At 36.0% G+C, this 22,100-nt stretch overlaps 1 protein-coding gene across 1 annotated transcript in view; it reads right to left on the minus strand.

The window, feature by feature from the left end:
• Nucleotides 1-22,100, minus strand: part of LOC101016492 (complement receptor type 1) — a gene marked incomplete at its 5' end in the record, with an annotated part of 139,806 nt that overhangs the window by 96,769 nt on the left and 20,937 nt on the right. The window contains 4 exon segments of the mRNA XM_031662253.1: nucleotides 219-321; nucleotides 405-581; nucleotides 2,547-2,945; nucleotides 5,103-5,188. Coding sequence (XP_031518113.1) covers nucleotides 219-321; nucleotides 405-581; nucleotides 2,547-2,945; nucleotides 5,103-5,188 — 765 coding nt within the window.

Raw genomic sequence — 22,100 nt, forward strand, 5'->3', positions numbered from 1 at the left:
CTTGTACCTGACATTGAGCTGTATGTGCCATTTTCTCATTGTCTTCTGAAAGTGGTGCCACTTAGTCCCTATCCTTATTTCAAAACTACCCTTCCATAAATTCATCTCTCTGGGTACTTCTTATCTACTAGGTCGGCTCCTGGTTTGGATTAACCCCTGAACTCACAGGAGTGATTCTCCACACTGAGTCCTTGGTCTCAACCCTGGGTCATACTCACCCTTCATCGCAAACAAAGGACACCTTTGCTCCAAGCTGGAGATTGAGTGGAAACAGCACACGGCCATGAGGGAGTTGTCCCAGGAATTCATCACAGGATTTCACTAGAAGAAAAAAATAAAACAACAGAAGTAAGACCTCCATGTGAGGGGGAAACAGCAATCTGGAAGCCAGAGAGTCAAGGCACCTGTACATATGGGGGCTTCAGGGCTCCAGTCTCCCTGGGGCGTGCAATGCAGAGACGCAGCCCCTCTGAGGTCATAGCCGGGCTCACAGCTGTAGAACACTTCCTGCCCAGGTGAAAATTTGTCCTGATGGCTTGGAGTATGCTCACCATGCAGGATTTCTGGAGGCGGCTGACACACTGTGGAAAGGACAGTTCCAGAGCACTTGTTAATTATGGCGGAATTTCCTTTGCTACATCTTAAGCTAGCCTGAGAGCTTAAAAATCGTCATTGCAGAGGGCAGCTATTAAAAGAGAAGATTGGTAGTTCAGTAGCCGCACGTCACTAACAAGGAAACCAAGGATACCAAGCAGAACTGTGACTAGAATCAAAGTGTCTCCAACACCTTGTCTGTGTTTTTTTTCTACTGAAACATGTTCCGAAGACTACAAGGCAGCATATTCCTCTTGCTTTCAACTACTGGTTATGGAGCACAGAGTCGTGAGTGTTGGTGGCTTGGCCGCTCTTCCATTTCCTACAGAGGCAATCCCTCAAGCTCACGCGTAAGGCAGCAGCAAGGGGTACTGTTGCCAAGGTCTCATCTAACAGACACTTTCACCTAGTCTTCATTTTCCTCACTCCCTGTCCCTCTTTCAGACAGCACAAGGCTGAACTGTTAGCTTCCTTTCTGTCCCTGTGACCAATTCTAATTCTTCCCACTCTGTGTTAAGCCAGTCATTTCAGCTAAGAAAAGAGGAGGCATCAAGAACAAAGTCATGGGGGCAGGGTGTGAGGGTAGGGAGGGGAGGTGAGGACAGTTAATGGGTACGAAAAAAAAAAAGAAAGAATGAATATGACGTAGTATTTGATAGCGTGACAGGGTGACTGTAGTTAGTAAGAACTTAATCGTAGGTTTAAAAATGAAAGAGTGTAATTGGATTTTTTGTAACACAAAAGATAAATGCTTAAGGGCATGGATACCTCATTCTCCATGATTATTTTACATTGCATGCCTGTATCAAAACATTTCATGTACCTCATAAATATATACACCTACTATGTACCCACAAAAATTAAATATTAATAAATTAAAAATAAACAAAGAGAACAACCCCCCCCAAAGAAAAAAAAAGCTACAGACATTTTAGTGATAGAATCTATTGCTTAGACCATATTTTAACCGAAATATTGGCTGCTTCCATGCACAGGACAATTGGTGTGTTCTCAGGGCATCAAAATGCAGGCATGGTGGCTCAGGCCTGAAATCCCAGTACTTTGGGAGGCTGAGGCAGGAGGATTGTTTGAAGACAGGGGCTCAAGATCAGCCTGGGCAACATAGCAAGACACTGTCTCTAAAAATAAATCAAAATTAGCCAGATGTGGTAGTGTGTACCTGGAGTTCCAGCTACCTGTGAGACTGAGGCAGGGGTCTTACTTGAGCCCAGGAGTTAGAGGCTTCAGTGAACTATGATTGTACAACTGTACTCCAGCCTGGGCAACAGAGTGAGACCCTGTCTCAAACAAACAAACAAACAAAACAATCAACAAACCTCCAAGAATGAATTTGAGCCTCAATCTGAACCATATATAATTATATATCAAGTATATATGTGTGTATATATATGTTTGTTTGGATTTGAGCGAAACACTTTTTCTGAGACTCAGTCTTTTCAGTTATAATGTGAAAGAGTTGAAGTCCAAGGCCTTTTTGATTTGATGCTCTCATTTTGGTCCTCATGGCTCACTTGCCTACTGCCCCACTCCAGGGATAGAGATATGATCACCACTATTACTCATTATTGTTCATTAGACATTCCACTGTACATGATCATTAGGCTCTGGAGTCAGAGCCTTGGAAAAGTTCTTTAATATCACTAAGACTCAGTTCTCTCAAAGTAAAATGGGGATACCAATAGTAGCTACCTCATATATTCGCTGTAAATGGTAAATTTTAAAATGCATATAAAATATGTCTACTATAGATGAGAGAATAAGCCATTACTTTGAGATAAGTATTAACAGAGATAACAGACAGTGAAGCTACTATAATGCTTAAAGTGTTTATGCCAATTTCATACTCCTTACACACTTCTTCCTTAATTTCAGCAACTCCTATCATCTATATGTACCCTCACACCCGCAAAGTATTGATGGCTCACACTCACCCCTGGAGCAGTGTGGCAGCTTGGGCCCCCATCTGTTGTTGGTCTGGCACTGCACAGTGTGGGACCCTACCATGACAAAGCCGGGCTGACATCTAAATCTCACGATCTCATTGAGGGAAAAGAAACTCCTATTTCCTGGTACTCTAATTCCGTTTTTAACTTCTGGAGCTGTGCATTTATTAGTAGAAATACATCGAGGGGGAGGGCTGCTCCAAGCACCAACTTGATCATCTTTGCTGGTGCAATATATTGACCGTTCTCCCACGAGCTCAAACAGCTGTTCTCCATCTGGTCCAGTGTGGCACTGGTAAGTTACCACTGTTCCACTGTGAAAAGATGTTCTGTTGTTGCTGTAGAAGTCTCCATTGGATATGGTTGGAGGTGGCTTACAAGATATGACTGAGAGAAGGAAGAATGTGGTAAAACAGCTTATTTTTTAATAATGAATTATTTTACTATGAATTTAAATACCAAATGCAAATAATCCAATAATTTTCTAAATGGAATTACAATACTGTTATTTTCTTAAAATATTTGCTAATAATCAGACATTTTTACCTAGTTGAAATTTAGGCGTGTATGATACTGGTTCTGCTCATAGTTAAGTATTTCACCAAAAAAACATGTATTTTTTGGTTTACATATTTATAATTTTAAGTGGATAATACATGTGATTTTATCACAGATTGTTAAGGTACTTATCTACTGCTGGACATTTTCTCCTATAGGTTATTAAAGTAACCTCTTTGCAGGTTAAATATACTACTTCTGGCATTATTTATCAAGAAAACGAGAGCAAAGGAAATACAAAAGATAAGGCATGAAAAATGAAATAATGGCAGATGTAGGGGCAATAAAATGATAAATGAACACTATGTTCTGTCATAAGATAATAGTATTCACATATTGGCTAAGTGACTACACACACATACACACATAACTAGTGTTGACTCAATTAAATGATTACTGACCTATAAATGTAGAAGTGTAAAATTTTTTTTTAGAAGAATGATTAAATACTTTATTGAATATACAAACTTTGGAATATAATGCTCCCATTAAAAACCATTTTTCAAAGAATATTTAATGTCATGGAAAGATTTTTTTTTTTGCATTCCTTTCTTTTTTTATGTTTTCAAGGTTTTATTATTACTACTATTATTATTACACTTTAAGTTCTAGGGTACATGTGCACAATGTGCAGTTTCATTACAAAAGGTGCCATGCCTAGAAAACTTCGTATAGTAAACTGATAATTCTTTGATAATTTGAATTATTTCATAGAATTGCAAGTTCTTGGCAGGTATGGGAGGCACCTTGTATATATTCTCATTCATTTAGTCTTTAAAAGTCAATGTTAATTTAGCGGGGAGGAATATTAGTGAATACAATGAACACATTCATTGGAGGAAATTTAAAAAATATGGACAAAAAGAAAGAAGAAAATGAAAATGGTTCAAAGATAACTATTTGTAACAATTTAATTATATCCTCTTAGATACTTATGTGGATACATGCATATATATGGATGGATGTGTTTTCTATACTACCATATTTGGTGGCTGAATAATAATCAGTCATGTAACTTCACAGATATGCTCTTCCCACTTGGATGAGGCATCTCAACCTTTAATTCCTCATGGTGCACTTTTTTACATTTCTTAAAAACTTATAGCCATTAAAATACACCTTATTTTTTCTACTAGCTATTTTCAAACCATGCTGAACATTTAGGTTGTTTAACATTTTCCACTATCCCAAATATTATTGCATTGAGTATCTCTGGACCAAAATTATGGGACTATTTCATGATTATTTTCTTGGGCTAAATTCTGGGAAACGGAATTGTGTGTCAGAGGGTGTTTACTTTCAGGCTTTTGTTTATATTGGCCATTAGCTTTCTGGAAATCTGTGCCTACTTTTGCTGCCATCAATTCTGTGTGTGATGCTGATTTCTTCACAGCTATAACACTTTGCCAATTTGCAATCATTCTTTCATGTTTTTAAAGTTTTGGAGATTCATTTAAAAATATCTTATGGGAAAAATGGAGGGTCAGCTAATCAAGAACAAATACGACTAAAGACATGAGCCTAAAAGAATTGAAGGAGGATTAGAACTCAAAATGACCAGAGGATTAGGGAAATTGCTAAGAACTGTAAGAAGAGTTCTTTTTATTATTTGGATTAGAATAACAAGAAAATGAGTAGCCTACTTTGTGGAATTGTAACCTGATAGATAGTAAGAGTTGGCAAAGACAGATCTAATTTTGTCTAACGCCTTTAAAATGTACTCATTAAGGACAATACTCTCTATACTGGAAAGGTTTACTATTGTAATAGGAAAGTAGAGCTATTTTGCCTGGGTTCAAGCCCACAGTTTCAGATAAATCACCTTTTAAGATAAAGAAAAGCCAGGAAGACCATGAAGCATCTGACTCCTATTTTCAACTATCTGAGAGACTACTTCGTGCAAGAAGGATTCGATTTATTCTTCATACTCCAGGGGCAAGTCAGGATCACATAGAGGAATTTGTGGAGAAAAGTATTTCAACTTACTCTCACAAATAGGTGCCTCCTTATCCCACGTGACATTATTGCCTGAGACGAGACAAGTAGTAGATGGGGAACCAATGAGTCGAAACCTAAAGCAAAGGATAAAAAATGATTGTACTCTACACATATTTCCCATTTAACTCACCATTTAGAAAATAATAGCAGGTAGACACTAGATATTACAGGACAGATTACACCATGGCAGACCTCGGAAGGAAGAAACCCCATCTCCATCTGCAAATTAGTCCTTTCTTTTTAAGGACAAGCTTACATTTTGACCTCTCCAATTCATTTTTATTCCTAATCACTCACAACTGAATGAGATATTTCCCTTTTTCTTCATGGGACATTTTTGTATTTAAGTCTTTCAGAAACCTTGCAGTTATTTTATCCATGTGTACTTCCAGCAAAGAAATGACAAGCTCCTGGATTAAGTAGGGAAAATGTCTTACTGAAATACATAACACTATAGCACCTAGCTTAGAGACTTTCAAGCTTTGGGTGCTCAGATAGTCTCTTGCATAAAGGAAAGAACAATGGATTTACTCAGAAGAGTCAGTAAATGAGAGCCAGAGGAGACAGCTAAACACTCCTACACTTGAAATGTAAAAGGCAGGGATACTCACCCACTTTGCCATAAAACTGTCTAGAGCAGGCCACAAAATGTAGAACATTTTGTCTTTTAAAAAATTTATTAGGTATCCATAATATTAACTGTGAACAATGTCACAAAGAATCCTGAGCAAAGCTATTCATGTGTTCTGGTGTAGAGCAGGGCTAAACTTGACCCAGTAAAAATTAAAGGGTAAAATGGAATGCCATATAACGATGAGGCAGTAACCGCAAGAGTTAAGAACTTTTCCTCTTGATTATGCAAGAAATATGATCAGGGCAGTAACCATTTGTAGCAAAGACTATGGTGCCATCCCCAGTATCCACTTTCCTCTCCTTCATTAGTAATGGAACCCTCTACTTTTAACTGGGCCATTGGCCACCTGCAATAAATGTTTCACTTCTCATCTTTCCTTACAGCCAGGCACAGCCATGTTACTAACTTCTGGCCAGAGGATGTAAGCGGAGTGTCTTGTGCAACTTCTGGAAAGTGTCTTTAAAGGAATTGGCCTTCCCTTCTTCCCTGTGTCCTCTATACTGGCTGGAATTTGGACCATGAGATAAGATGGCATCTCATTTTGAGGAGGTCAGAGTAGCAAAATGGAAGGAACTCAGGTTTCTGTGGATTATGGAGTCATTGTATAAACGCTGGACTGCCTACTTTCGTGATTTTTAACCTGAGAGAGAAGTAAACTACTATCTATGTTTGAGATCCTGTTATTTTATTTCTTCTGTCTTTTACAGCTGGAATTCCTAACTGATATACCAGCTCTTCCCAAAACAGTGACAGAAAGCTAAAGGGAACCATGTGACTATGGCAATAGTAGTCAATGTTTTTGTAGACACAGTGAGTCTCTTTTACGTTTTAGGTAGTGATTGAATTTTACTTATTGCTAGCCTGTTTAATATAGGCTGTGGTGTAAAAACTTTTCAAGTGTGCCAAGAAAAAAAATCTTAAAAATTGCTGCAAATAAACAAGTTGAGAACCACTGGAGTATGGAAAGAATAGGATAATCCTGTTATTACTTGTGTTTTCCTCTGCCTGTCTCCTATCATACATTTAAAAGTTGTCTAAGAGCACAGGATCATGGGTGTCCTCTGACTTTTGGCCTCCTAGAGGTTGTTTTGGGTGTGCTTGCTAAGCTAGAGCTTAATGTGACTAAGCTAGAACATTGGAGCCAAAATGTGAAGCAGGTTCCAGCCTACGTATGGCTGCAAAAACACAGTGACTTTTTTTCTTAATTTGATGTTATTTTTATGAACAAATAATAATTGCATATATTTATAGGGTAAAATGTGTTTTGATATATGTTTCTGTTGCAAATGATTAAATTAAGCTAATTAACATGTCCATCACCTCACACATACTTGTTTGTGTCTCTGTGTGTGTGTATGTGTGTGTGTGGTGAGAATATTTAAAATCTACTCTTTTAGTAATATTTTTTTCTTTTCTTTCTTTTATTTTTGATAGGGTCTGGCTCTGTCACCCAGGCTGGAGTCCAGTGATGTGATCTTGGCTCACCGCAACCCTTGCTTCCCGGATGCAAACCATTCTCCCACCTTAGCCTCCCAGTAGCTAGGACTACAGGTATGCGCTGCCACACCCGGCTAATTTTTGTATTTTTTGGTAGAGACAGGGTTTTGCCATTTTGCCCAGGCTAATTTCTAACTTCTAGGCTTAAGCAATTCGGATGCCTCTGCCTCCCAAAGTGCTATAGGCATGAGACACTGTGCCCAGCCGGCAATTTTGAAATACACATTATTATTAACTATAGTCATCACACTGTGGAATAGATCTCTGAAACTTACTCCTTCTGTCTAACTCAAACTCTGTGCCCTTTGACCAAATCTCAGCTCCCCAGCTCTTCGTGCCTGGTAACCACCTTTCTACTCTCTACTTCTATGAGTTCAACTGTTTTAGATTTTACATGTAAGTAGGATCATGTGATATCAGTTCTTCTGTGCCTAGCTTATTTTGGAAGGTATTTTATGGCACAAAAACAGAAGGGATGTTAAAATGCATTTAAAATGCAAAATAATTGAAATGATGCAGGAATAGGGACACAGATCCCTAGAGCAAAGTGGGGGAAAACCCAAGAAATAGATACAAGTTTTTGTAAGAAATTTGCAGTGATAAAGATGGAATTTCAAGACACGGAAAACTGAATTATTCATTCATAGGACAAATATCTGAAAAGCTAAGCTAGATCTCTGCCTCATCACATGTGTATCAAAGATTAAATGTCAAAAATAAAACAATAAAAGAACTGGGTGATTTAGGCAAATGCTACTATGAACAACATTGATAAAATTGAATAATTACAAATAAACCTTTCTACATACAAATCCGAAGACAAACCACAGAGGAAAAATAATAAAAACAACTCTTATACATCAATTATAAAAAGGTGAACAACCAAGTAGAAAAATGGTAAAGAATTATGAACAAATAATTTACAAAGGAAAAATGGAAATAGTCAAATGAACATATGAAAAGTTTAGCTTCACTTATAACATGATAAATACACTTTAAAATGCAAATAAAATGCCATTTTTGCCTATTAGATTGGCAAATTGACAAAACCTAGTAGTAATATAAACTCAAAGAAAGAGTCACTGTTGTGACTCACTCCACAGGTCATGATCAAAGTTTAGTGGAGGGCACTTTGGCAATATATACTGAAAGGCTTAAAACCGTGCATAGCCTTTTACCCAAATCTGCAAATCTTGTCTCTTGTGTCGATGTGAAGATCTGAATCCTTAAGCTGTCTTTGAAGTCAGTGAAGTCCTCCTCTCATTTCTTTTCATGTGTACAGGATCGTGCATTGTAGTGTTTTTGCTAACAGCTGAAATGTGAAACCACTTTAATTCCAGATATTAAGGACTTTGTTAGGTAGGTTATGGACTATTCAAGTAATAACCAATATACAACCACTAAAAATGGTGTTGTAGAGTAATATATAATAATTAGAATAATTATACAATATCGTTCATAAGTATTAAAGACGGCTATAAAACCATGTACAATGTGAGTCGTTTGGTTTAAAATATATCTATATATAAAGACTTAAAGCTGTTAAATTTTTATTCATCCGTTCAGGAAAAAAACTGCATTTGTTTGAGAAACTACTTGAAGAAAAAGTGGGGACTATATGCAGACAGAACAATTCTGTTAAATACAGAGGTAAGGTATTTATTATTCCAGACAGGGAGTCCTAGGGAAAGAGCCTAGGCTTCAATAGAAGGATTTTACAGATATGGGACATCAGGTCAGGAAAAATTACAACATAATGACACTACAATGTATGTGTGCCTTAAAATACCTTCCAAAATAAGCTAGGCACGGAACTAATACTACATGATCTTTCTTACATGTGAAATCTAAAACAGTTGAATTCATAGAAGTAGAGAGTAGAAAGGTGGTTACCAGGCACTGAGAGGTGGGTATCGAACCCACCTCTGGTCTGGTGTCAAACACCCTTCTTGTTATTATCTCAGAATATTCTTTTGGTGGGTCTCATGACATTTACAGACATCTTGTCAAATTAAAAAAAAAATGTCATTGGAACTGATAGGAATTACATTAAATTTGCATACTAATTCAGGGATAATTAACATCACCACAACATTAAATCTTTTAAAAAAAATGTTATATCCTGCATTTCTTCAAGTATTTTTTTATGTCCCCCTCTTTTAAATCTTCTGCTTATAAGTCCTATATATTTCTTGTTAAATTTCTTTCTGGATGATTTTGTTTCTGTTGTGAATGATATTTTTACTCCTTATATTCTATATTGTTACCTATATAAAGGAAGTAATTAATTTATAAGTATTTATTTTTTGCTAGATATCTCACTACTATTTCTAATTAGTTCTAATAACCTTTCAAACAATTCCTTCGGGTTTTCAGGTAAACAACCATCAGTTAATAATAAATTTACCTTCTCTCTCTCTCTAGCTATATCCATATGTATATCTCTCTAAATATAGGGGGCTGTCATTTTACTGGTTTGAATTTCCACAACTACTTTGAATAATAGGAAGGGTGCCGAGTGCTCTTTTCCTTTGACCTTTAATTACATTCAAGCATGCTTTTAGATTTTAACCATTCATTATGTTTTTTGGCATTAGAGAGTATATTTATATGACATTTAAGAAAAGTTATACTCTTTAATATTGTAAGTTTGTGGATTTCCTAATTTGGAACCATTTCTGGAATAACCCTACTTGTTCAGCTTGCATAATTCTTTTAATATTGTTTTTATTTAATATTCAAATTAAGATGTTTAGCATTTATATTAGCAAATGAGCCAGAGATATATTTTATTTTAATTTCATTTGTAATCTTTGGCAAACTTTAATATGACTATAATTTTATTTCTGTGTTCCATATCAGTTTAAATAATATCAATACTTGGATTATCTATTTCTTGAAGTTTAAAAAGAGTTACAAAACTGGGCCATTGTCTTTTTTTGAAGGTGCTTCTTTGTGGTGGTTTTAAATATGTACACAAATTATTTTACACATGTCCCTTCAAGTGATGGAGCCCATTTCCTCTCTTTTTGAATGTGGGCTGTGCTTCGTAACTTGATTCTAATGAATAGAATAAAGTGGAAAAGATAGTGTGCAACTTCAGAGGCTAATCACAAAAAGCACTGCAATGTTTTCCTCTCTTTTTGAGATGCTCATTCTGGGAAAGGCCAGTTGTCCTTTGGAGATGCCCATGTAGTGAGGAACTGAAGTGCCCTGCAGTCCAAGCCAAGAACAAAAGATGCCACCAAGAGATTAAAAAGACAACCCACAGAATGATAGAAAATACGTGAAAATCCTATCTGATAAGAGTTTAATACTTAGAACATATAAAGGACTCCTGTAACTCAGTAACAATGAAACAAACAACCCAATTAGGAAGTGGGCAAAGGATGAGAATAGACATTTTTCCAAAAAAGACATACAAATGGCGAATAAACACACGAAAAGATGCTCCACATCATTAGTCATTAGGGAAATGCAAATCAAACTGACTTCAGTCCCTTTTAAGGTGGTATAATAATAATTTTTTTAAAACCAGAAAATAACAAGTGTTGGTGAGGATGTAGAGAAATTGGAACATTTGTGCATTGCTGATGGGGATGTAAAATGGTACAGCAGCTGCGGAAAATAGTCTGACAATTCTCCAAAAAGTTAAACAGAATTACCATATCCCCCAGCAATTCCACTTCTGGGTATATACCTAAAAGAATTGAAAATAGGGACTCAAACAGATATGGGTTTATCGGCAATTCTGCCCATTTTAAAGTACACCTGGTAAATTGTATTTTTCCTCTGACATGGTACATTTCATGGATATTTTAAATTTTATTAGAATAGAGAAGATATAATATTTTTATCAAGTATTAAATCTCTTCAATATCAACAGGGTTATGTTTTCTTTCTCATTCACATGTATTTGTAGAATTGTTATTTTGTGAAATTACAATTGACCCAGTCTGTTTGTTTTATAATTGGTCACTTTAAAGAATCTGCTTTTAGATTTCTTTATCATTTCTATGATTTCTTTTTTCCTTATGCATTACTTTATTAATTCCTTAGTCCAGCAGCCTTTTACATGTTTTTAATAATTTAAAAATTGTTAAGCAAAATGTTTTCTTCATTTATGTGAATTTTTTCCTGTCAAATAACAAAAAGGATTGAAAAATTCCTCTGAGGACAGTTTTGGCATCAGCACCCCAGAAATTTTTATGAGTAATATATGTTTCAGCATTCCTAATGAAAAAGCTAAATAATGTAAGGCTTACCATTCTAGGCTGTTGAAGCTGACTGGCAATATTCTAATTCTAACCTCAACCTGCCATATGAATTTCGACAAATTAGTTAACCTGTCTGTCTCAGTCTTCTCTTCTATACAATGAGGAATATGCATGATATCCCATTCAAAGGGTATTTTAAAGACTAAGTAAACCAATTCATGTAAAGGACTTAGAAGAATGCTTGAGGCACATACACTCAGTGATCATTAGCGATTGTTATTCTCCAGGTAATCTGCAATGGCTGTTTTTAAATTTCTCTTTGATCAAGATCTAAGGTACTCTGTTTTCTAAAACTTTGAATTTTTAATGTATTATTTTCTCATTAATTCCTAGTTTTTGGTGTATTGTGATGAGAAAATATAGCCATTTTGATATCTTTTATGTGCAAATTTATTGAGGTATACTCTGTGGAGTTATATCAACTTTTATAAATGGTTTTTATAACTGTGATAAAGGTTTCAAAGTTGAACACACAAGAATCAAAGCAGCTTATTCCTCAACATGTGATTTTTTTGTACACTTATTTGCCCAATCTGAAGTTTTCAACTATTATTATTTTGCCGATTTGCCTTTTTATTTATTTTAGAAAATCCTCTGACTTTGCGTAATGACAAGAATTGAAGAAAAATAATGCTCTCAATCCCTTCATCTAACCAGAGATTCTCACCCTATGGCTTACAGGCCAAATATGTTCTATAGCCCGTATTTGTAAATGAAGCTTTATCAAAATACAATCACACATTCATTTGTCTAGGGCTATTTTTCCACTGCAATGGCAGAACTAAGTAATTGCAATAGATATGGCATGGTCTGCAAAACTGAAAATTTTACTATCTGGCTCTTGACAAAAAATGTTGCCATCTCTTGCTCAAAACGATCTATGTTTCATTTGTCCAGGTTAACATCTACTCCTTAGTTATATGCTTAAGTTGCACTTATTTTCAGAAATTTAACAACATGATTTTATAGCCTATATATTCACTTATAATACCATGTATATTTTGTCACTCCCACCTCCATCTCAGGTGGTTCTGATTTTTCCAAACTCAATCAAACACACATATGTATATAGGATATCTCCTCCAAATTTGTCATTATTTTTCCAAATTGAGAACAAACTCTGTATGCTTCTTGGCAAATTATTTTTTTCTATTAACGTCACAACATGGTCACTCATTCAAATCCTAAACAGAGATCTAATTAAGTCTTCTTGATTGCTGCAAAATAGTTCATAGTAGATGTCTTATGATTTATTCAACCTACTGCTAATAGAAGGATATCAGGATTGTTTGCTCTTTTTGCTTATATAAACAATATTGCAATAAAGAACCTATTGTAATTAATACTCCTTTTCCTAGGAGTGGGATTAGTAGCTAAGAAGGTATCTATGCTTTCCTCGTTTGTGGATAGTGTAAGATTTTTTTTTTTTTTTTTTTTGAAAGCTGCAGCAATTCACATCCCAACGAGCCACTATAAGAAGGTTCCTTTTCCTCAAATTCCTATTTACCTCTACTTCCCTCTTTTAAACTTTTATTAATGTGACCGTGAAAACATGAGCTATCGTTGCTTTAATTTGCATTTCCCCAAACCATAGTGAAGTTGAGCTTTTTTGCTTAAGTATTTATTTTAGCCATTTATTTAGGCCATTTTAATGTTTCCTTTTGTGAATTGACTGTGCATATTCTTTACTCATTTTTATATCGGGTTGTCTATTGCTTATCTATTGTTGTGTGCTCTTAACTTTCTCTCAGTTTTACCTAATACAAATTTTCCTGCAGTCCATTTTCTGTTAACATATGGCATATTTTTGCACACTAGAATTTTAATTCTCCCATATGTCACTGTGTTGATACATAGATCTAATGGCCAATCTGGTTGGGAAGGTGACCATCCTCTTTCTCCCTGAGTGCTCCTTCCCTAGCCAGCCAGATGATCCAGGTTAACCCTGGCTAACTCCAAGATGCTGTGTGTTTGGTCAGAGAAGACCTCCTTTCCAGTGGTGGGAGACAGTTCTTTAGTTAAGAGTACATGTGTTACAGAGCTCTGCCTTCGAAACAGCTGAATGAGCTCTTCTATATATCAGTATTTGCTTGATGTATTTCAATACGTTAGTTAGCACTCTCTTGTTCAAAATTTCTTGTCTTCAGGCCAGGCGTGGTGGCTCCCGCCTGTAATCCCAGCACTTTGGGAGGCTGAGGCAGGTGGATCACGAGGTCAAGAGATCGAGACCATCCTGGCCAACATGGTGAAACCCCGTCTCTACTACAAATACAAAAATTAGCTCGGCACGGTGGCGCACACCTATAGTCCCAGCTACTCAGCAGGCTGAGGCAAGATAATAGCTTGAACCCTGGAGGCGGAGGTTGCAGTGAACCGAGATGGCGCCACTGCACTCCAGCCTGGTGACAGAGCGAGACTCCATCTCAAAAAAAAAAAAAAAAGTTCTTGTCTTTATTGTGCACTGGACCAAGTATCAATATCTTAAACAAAAATTTTAAATCGTATTTGATACGTTTTAATTTAAATTCTTACTTTTCGTATACTGTTTCTGTTTTTTTCTTTCTTAATATCGCATAATATATTTTAAATTTTTTTGTCTTTCTTATTGTTGTAAAAGAGATATAACATAAAATTTACCATTAAAACCATTTTAAGGGTATGATTCGTGGCATCAATGACATTCACAACGTTATACAACAATTATCACTGCTTAGTTCCATAAATTTTCACCATCCCAATGAGAAACTGGATGTATTGAGCAGTAACTCCTTTTTCTCCCCTTCCACTGGTTATCTCTAATCTATTTGTGATCCAATAAATTTTCTTATTTTCGGCACTTCATAAAAGGGGAATACAGTATTTATCCTTTTGTGTCTGGCTTATTTCACTTAGCATAATGTTTTTAAAGTTTATGCATCTTGTAGCATGTATCAGAACTCTATTCTTTGTATAGCTGAAGAATATTCCATGGAATGTATAAGCTCCATTTCGTTTATCCATTCATCTGCTCATAGATTACTTGGGTTGTTTCTACCTTTTGGCTATTCTGAACAAAGCTGCTACAGACATTGGTATTTGAGCATCTGCTTCAGTCCTTGTTTTCAATTTCTTTAGGTATATGCCTAGGAGTAGAATTGATGGTCATATGGTAATTCTATGTTTAACTTTTTGAGGAATCACCAAACTGTTTTCCACAGTGCTGCACCATTTTACATTTCCACCAGCAATGTATAAGGGTTCTAATTTCTCCACATCCTCGCCAATACCTTTTATTTCCTGTTTTTTAAAAAAATTTATAACCATCCTAATAGGTACAAAGTCAGGTTGATTTGCACTTCCCTAATGACTAATGATGTTGAACATCTTTTTATGTGTTTATTGGCATTTCTATATTTCCCTTGGAGACATGTCTATCACATCATTTGCTCATTTTCAATTACTGAGTTTTCAGTGCACAGGTCTTGTGCCTCCTTGATTAAATTTATTCCTAAGTATTTTATTCTTTCTGATGCTACTGTAAATAAAATTTTGACCATACCTAGAAGGCTTTGTCTTTCTAAAGGGGGAATCGGAATCATTCACATTTACTATTATAACAGACGAGTTTGATCTTACTTATAGTGTTCTTTCATTTTTATTTATTTAACAATTCTATGGGCTGGAACTCAGCACTGTACAAAACAAACTCCATTCTTGCTCTGCTAAATGGAATTTTTTTTGGTAATATATAATATTGTATTTTGTAATATAAAATATTGTTATATTTAAATGTATATCATGTAAATAAAATTTATATCAATATTTTTATTGATAATAAATAATAGATTTTATCACTACAGCTAGGAAGTTAGGAATGAAGTAAGAAAAACTATAATAAACTTACACTATGTAGAGGATACATATTCTTGACATAAAAATAAGAGAAATGGTACTTTACACCAGTATACGATCAAAATGTTAAAAATCAGATTTATATAATATTTATTTATATCAAATGTATTATTTTTATAATACAGATGAATTTTATGTTATATATAATATATATATTTATAAAACCTTCTCCCTGTGCTTTGTACCATACTTGCAATAGCCTTTTCCTATCTTTGCTTGAAGGCCTTCAAGCCCTAGTTCTCAAACTTTTTTGGTCTCAAGAATTCTTTGCACTCTTAAACATTTTTATTATTGTTATTACTATTAATATTATTATTTTTTGAGACAGAGTTTCACTCTTGTTGCCCAGGCTGGAGTGCAGTGGCACAGTCTCGGCTCACCGCAACCTCCGCCTCCCAGGTTCAAGTGATTCTCCTGCCTCAGCCTCCCAAGTAGCTGGGATTAGAGGCATGCACCACCACGCCTGGCTAATTTTGTATTTTTTAGTAGAGACAGAGTTTCCCCATGTTGGCCAGGCTGGTCTCGAACTCCCGACCTCAGGTGATCTGCCCGCCTCGGCCTCCCAAAGTGTTGGGATTACAGGCATGAGCCACCGCGCCCGCCCACTTTAAAAATTGTTAAGGACCTCAAAGTGGTTTTACCATTGGAGCTTATATCTGTTAATATTTATCATATTAGAAAAACTGAGGCATTAAAACACATTTTTTAATTCACTTCAACATAATAATACTGGTTTCCCAAAACAGACAGAAAGCTTGCTAGCTCTTGTTTCTCTAACCCCTCTTTTGTTTTATGGACCAAGTTGTTTCACCCTTCTGATTATCTTTTAAAATTTGATTTTTAACATATATATTTCGATTTTATACTGGTGTGAAGTACCATTTTCTCTTTATTTTTTATGTCAAGAATATGTGTCCCCCACATATTAAAAGTTTATGATGGTTTTTCTTACTTGATCTCTAACTTCCTAAAGTGATAAAATCTATTTTTTATAACAAGTTTCTTCTTTTCATATTACACGAATTATCTTTCAAGAATTAGTCCTGCTTTGATATTTTATTTCCATATTAAATAAAACAGTTTTAGTGACCCCATTTAACTGATTTTGTGCCCCATTAATATTTCTTTGATACAACACCATTTGGAATTTTGATTTCTTCTTCAAAAATAAGACTCCCACAGCTTTGTGGGAGTTTTTCGTTCTGTAGGCAGTGTATCTAATTGGTATATGTTTGGGGTTCCTGCTTATTTAAGATGATGCATCTGTGCCTTGCAGATGAATGGTAGCTTGGCTGAGTACAGAAATTGTATTGTACAACATTTCCTCTCAAACACTAACTTCTACTATTTAGTGTTACAGAACAGAAGCTTGGTGTTAATATGAATTTCTTGTTTTCCGTTTATATCTGGAGAGTGGCACTATTTTGTTTTTATATCTGGATGGCATAATTTTCTCCATGTAGGGCCAGGGCCCATTATTGTTAATCTTGATTTGTTTAGTAAGCCTTCAAGGATCAATTTTGTATTTTTCTTTATAGCCTGAGAAATTATCTTCCATTATGTGCTAATTAATGCTTCTACTCATTCTGCTTTCTTTTATTTCTTTTCTGGAATTTCTGTATTATATCCCTGTGTGTTTGTGTGTATATGTGTGTCGTTTCAAGTCTGGTCCTTGATGAATTCTGGAGAATTCAATCTTGTCTTCATGATCCCTTTGGTGTTTTTTTTTTTTTCTGGGGGTAGAGGGCAGGCTCCAATCTACCAGTCACTACTCCTTTTCAGATGCCCATGTTTTTCATTCACATCTCAACTTTTCTGATATCAGATAATTAAATCTTATAAATGCCTCTTATAGTTTCATCAATTCTATGTTACAAACACGTATGAGAGGTTTCTAAAGATTGTCCCCTGTTTATTGGAGTAAACTGTTGTGCAGATGAATATTTCTCAGATCTCTTAGGTTGATTTCTTTTATTTTCAATTGCTTTATCTTGCCTTAGATATGGTGATATTTTGTTTTGCTTACATAGGGAAATCTATGTTCATTCACAATGGGAGGTGAGAAGAGGTTGGTCAAGGGGTTGTGTGAAAAGCAGTTTAAATCATCCAGGCTCAGACAGTCAGAAAGGATGAATACTGACTCACTCTAGTGATAGAATAGAATGAGGTTGATGACAAGGGGCACTTAGTTATTGCAGTAAAATTTAATGTATATCATGTTTTCCCTCTCTGAATTTATCATGGCAACCAAAAATGAGTACATAGTCTTTTTTATTATTATTATACTTTAAATTCTGGGATACATGTGCAGGACGTGCAGATGTGTTACATAGGTATACACATGCCATGGTGGTTTGCTGCACCCATCAACCCATCATCTACATTAGCTATTTCTCCTAATGCTATCCCTCCCCTAGACTCCTACCCTCTGACAGGCCCCAGTGTGTGATGTTCCCCTCCCTGAGTCCATGTGTTCTCATTGTTCAACTCCCACTTATGAATGAGAACATGCGATGCTTGGTTTTATGTTCCTGTTTTAGTTTGTTGACAATGATGGTTTCCAGCTTCATCCATGTCCCTGCAAAGGACATGAACTCATCCTTTTTTATGGCTGCATAGTATTTCATGGTGTACATGTGCCACATTTTCTTTATCCAGTCTATCATTGATGGGCATTTGGGTTGGTTCCAAGTCTTTGCTATTGTGAATAGTGCTGCAATAAACATACAGTGCATGTGTCTTTATAGAAGGATGATTTACAATCCTTTGGGTATATACTCAGTAATGGGATTGCTAGGTCAAATGACATTTCTGGTCCTAGATCCTTAAGGAATCACCACACTCATCCACAATGGCTGAACGAATTTACACGCCCACCAACAGTGTAAAAGCATTTCTATTTCTCCACATCCTCTCCAGCATCTGTTGTTTCCTGACTTTTTAATGATCGCCACTCTAACTGGCGTGAGATGGTATCTCAATGTGATTTTGATTTGCATTTCTCTAATAACCAGTGATGATGAGCTTTTTTTCATGTTTGTTGGCTGCATAAATGTCTTCTTTTGAGAAGTGTTTGTTCACATCCTTTGCTCACTTTTTGTGGGGTTGTTTTTTCTTGTAAATTTGTTTAAGTTCCTTGTAGATTCTGAATATTAGTCCTTTGTCAGATGGATGGATTGCAAAAATTTTCTCCCATCTTGTAGGTTGCCTGTTCACTCTGATGATAGTTTCTTTTGCTGTAGTTTAATTAGATCCCATTTGTCAATTTTGGCTTTTGTTGCCATTGCTTTTGGTGTTTTAGTCATGAAGTCTTTGCCCATGCCTATGTCCTGAATGGTATTGCCTAGGTTTTCTTCTAGGGTTTGTATGGTTTTAGATCTAACATTTAAGTCTTTAATCCATCTTGAGTTAATTTTTGTATAAAGTGTAAAGGAAGGGGTCCAACTTCAGTTTTCTGCATATGGCTAGCCAGTTTTCCCAATACCATTTATTAAATAGGGAATCCTTTCCCCATTGCTTGTTTTTGTCAGGTTTGTCAAAGACTAGATGATTGTAGATGTGTGGTTGTATTGTAGATGTTATTTCTGAGGCCTCTGTTCTGTTCCACTAGTCTATATATCTGTATTGGTACCAGTACGATGCTGTTTTGGTTACTGTAGTATTGTAGTATAGTTTGAAGTCAGGTAGCATGATGCCTCCAACTTTGCTTTTTTTGCTTAGGATTGTCTTGGCTATGCGGGCTCTTTCTTGGTTCCATATGAACTTTAAAGTCGTTTTTTGTTTGTTTGTTTGTTTGTTTGTTTGTTTTTCTAATCCTGTGAAGAAAGCCAGTGGTAGTTTGATGGGGGTAGCATTGAATTTATAAATTACCTTGGGCAGTATGGCCATTTTCACGATATTGATTATTTCTATCCATATTCATGAAATGTTTTTCATTTGTTTGTGTCCTCTCTTACTTCCTTGAGCAGTGGTTTGTAGCTCTACTTGAAGACGTCCTTCATATCCCTTGTAAGTTGTATTCCAAGGTATTTTATTCTCTTTGCAGGAATTGCGAGTGGGAGTTCACTCATGATTTGGCTCTCTGTTTGTCTATTATTGGTGTATAGGAATGCTTGTGATTTTTGCATTGATTTTGTATCCTGAGACTACTGAGGTTGCTTATCAGATTAAGGAGATTTTGGGCTGAGACAATGGGGTTTTCTAAATATATAATCATGTCATATACAAACAGAGACAATTTGACTTCCTCTCTTCCTATTTGAATACCCTTTATTTCTTTCTCTCACCTGATCGCCCTGGCCAGAACTTCCAATACTATGTTGAATAGGAGTGGTGTGAGAGGGCATCCTTGTCTTGTGCTGGTTTTCAAAGGGCATGCTTCCAGCTTTTGCCCATTCAGTATGATATTGGTGTGGGTTTGTTATAAATAGCTCTTATTATTTTGAGATACATTCCATCAACGCCTAGTTTATTGAGAGTTTTTAACACGAAGGGCTGTCGAATTTTATCGAAGCCCTTCTCTGCATCTATTGAGATGATCATGTGGTTTTTATCATTGGTTCTGTTTATGTGCTGGATTACATTTATTGATTTGCATATGTTGAACCAGCCTTGCATCCCAGGGATGAAGCCAACTTGATCATGGTGGATAAGCTTTTTGATGTGCTGCTGGATTCAGTTTGCCAGTATTTTATTGAGAATTTTTTGCATCAACGTTCATCAGGGATATTGGCCAGAAATTTTCCTTTTTTGTTGTGTCTCTGCCACGTTTTGGTATCAGGATGATGCTGGCCTCATAAAATGAGTTAGGGAGGAGTCCCTCTTTTTCTGTTGTTTGGAATAGTTTAGAAGGAAGGTACCAGCTCCTCTTTGTACCTCTGGTAGAATTTGACTGTGAATCCATCTGTTTCAGGGCTTTTTTTTGGTTGGTAGGCTATTAATTACTGCCTCAATTTCAGAACTTGTTTTTGGCCTATTCAGGGATTCGACTTCTTCCTGTTTTAGTTTTGGGAGGGTGTATGTGTCCAGGAATTTATCCATTTCTTCTAGATTTTCTAGTTTATTTGCGCAGAGGTGTTTATAGTATCCTCTGATGGTAGTTTGTATTTCTGTAAGATCAGTGGTGATATCCCCTTTATCATCTTTTATTGTGTCTATTTGATTCTTCTCTCTTTTCTTCTTTATTAGCCTAGCTAGTGGTCTACTTTGTTAATGTTTTCAAAAAACCAGCTCCTGGATTCATTGATTTTTTGAAGTTTTTTTCGTGTCTCTATCTTCCTCAGTTCTGCTCTCATCTTAGTTATTTCTTGTCTTTTGCTAGCTTTTGAATTTGTTTGCTCTTGCTTCTCTAGTTCTTTAATTGTGATGTTAGGGTGTTGATTTTAGATCTTTTCTGCTTTCTCCTGTGGGCATTCAGTGCTATAAATTTCCCTGTACACACTGCTTTAGCTGTGTCCCAGGGATTCTGGTGTAGTGTGTCTTTGTTCTCATCAGTTTCAAAGAACTTACTTATTTCTGCCTTAATTTCATTATTTAGCCAGTAATCATTCAGAGAAGTTGTTCAGTTTCCATGTAGTTGTGTGGTTTTGAGTGAGTTTCTTAATCCTGAGTTCTAATTTGATTGCACCGTGGTCTGAAAGACTGTTTGTTATGATTTCCATTCTTTTGCATTTTGAGGGTGCTTTACTTCCAATTATGTGGTCGATTTTAGAATAAGTGCTATGTAGTGCTGAGAAGAATGTATATTCTGCTGATTTGGGTGGAGAGTGCTATAGATGTCTATTAGGTCTGCTTGGTCCAGAGGTGAGTTCAAGTCCTGAATATCCTTGTTAATCTTCTGTCTCATTGATCTGTCTAATATTGACAGTGGGGTGTTAAAGTCTCCCACTATTATTGTGTGGGAATCTAAGTCTCTTTGTACGTCTTTAAGAACTTGCTTTATGAATCTGGGTGCTCCTGTATTGGGTGCATATATATTTAGGATAGTTAGCTCTTCTTGTTGCATTGATCCCTTTACCATTATGTAATGCCCTTGTCTCTTTTGATCTTTGTTGGTGTAAAGTATGTTTTATCAGAGTCTAGGATTGTAACCCCTGCTTTTATTTGCTTTCCATTTGCTTGGTAAATATTCCTCCATCCCTTTACTTTGAGCCTGTGTGTGTCTTGGCACATGAGATGGGTCTCCTGAATACAGCACACCAATGGGTCTTGACTCTTTATCCAATTTGCCAGTCAGTGTCTTTTAATTGGGGCATTTAGCCAATTTACATTTAATGTTAGCATTGCTATGTGTAAATTTGATTCTGTCATTATGATGCTAACTTGTTATTTTTCCCGTTAGTTGATGTGGTTTCTTCATATTTTTGATGGTCTTTATAATTTGGTATGTTTTCGCAGTGGCTGGTACCAGTTATTCCTTTCCATGTTTAGTGTTCCCTTCAGGAGCTCTTGTAAGGCAGGTCTGGTGGTGACAAAATCCCTCAGCATTTGCTTGTTTGTAAAGGATTTTATTTCTCTTTCACTTATGAAGCTTAGTTTGGCTGGATATGAAATTCTGGGTTGAAAATTCTTTTCTTTAAGAATGTTAAGTATTAGCTGCCACTCTCTTCTGGCTTGTAGGGTTTCTGCAGAGAGATTCACTGTTAGTCTGATGGGCTTCCCTTTGTGGGTTACCTGACCTTTCTCTCT

Source organism: Papio anubis, unplaced genomic scaffold (assembly GCF_008728515.1).
Source record: "Papio anubis isolate 15944 unplaced genomic scaffold, Panubis1.0 scaffold51, whole genome shotgun sequence".
Lineage (NCBI taxonomy): Eukaryota > Metazoa > Chordata > Mammalia > Primates > Cercopithecidae > Papio > Papio anubis.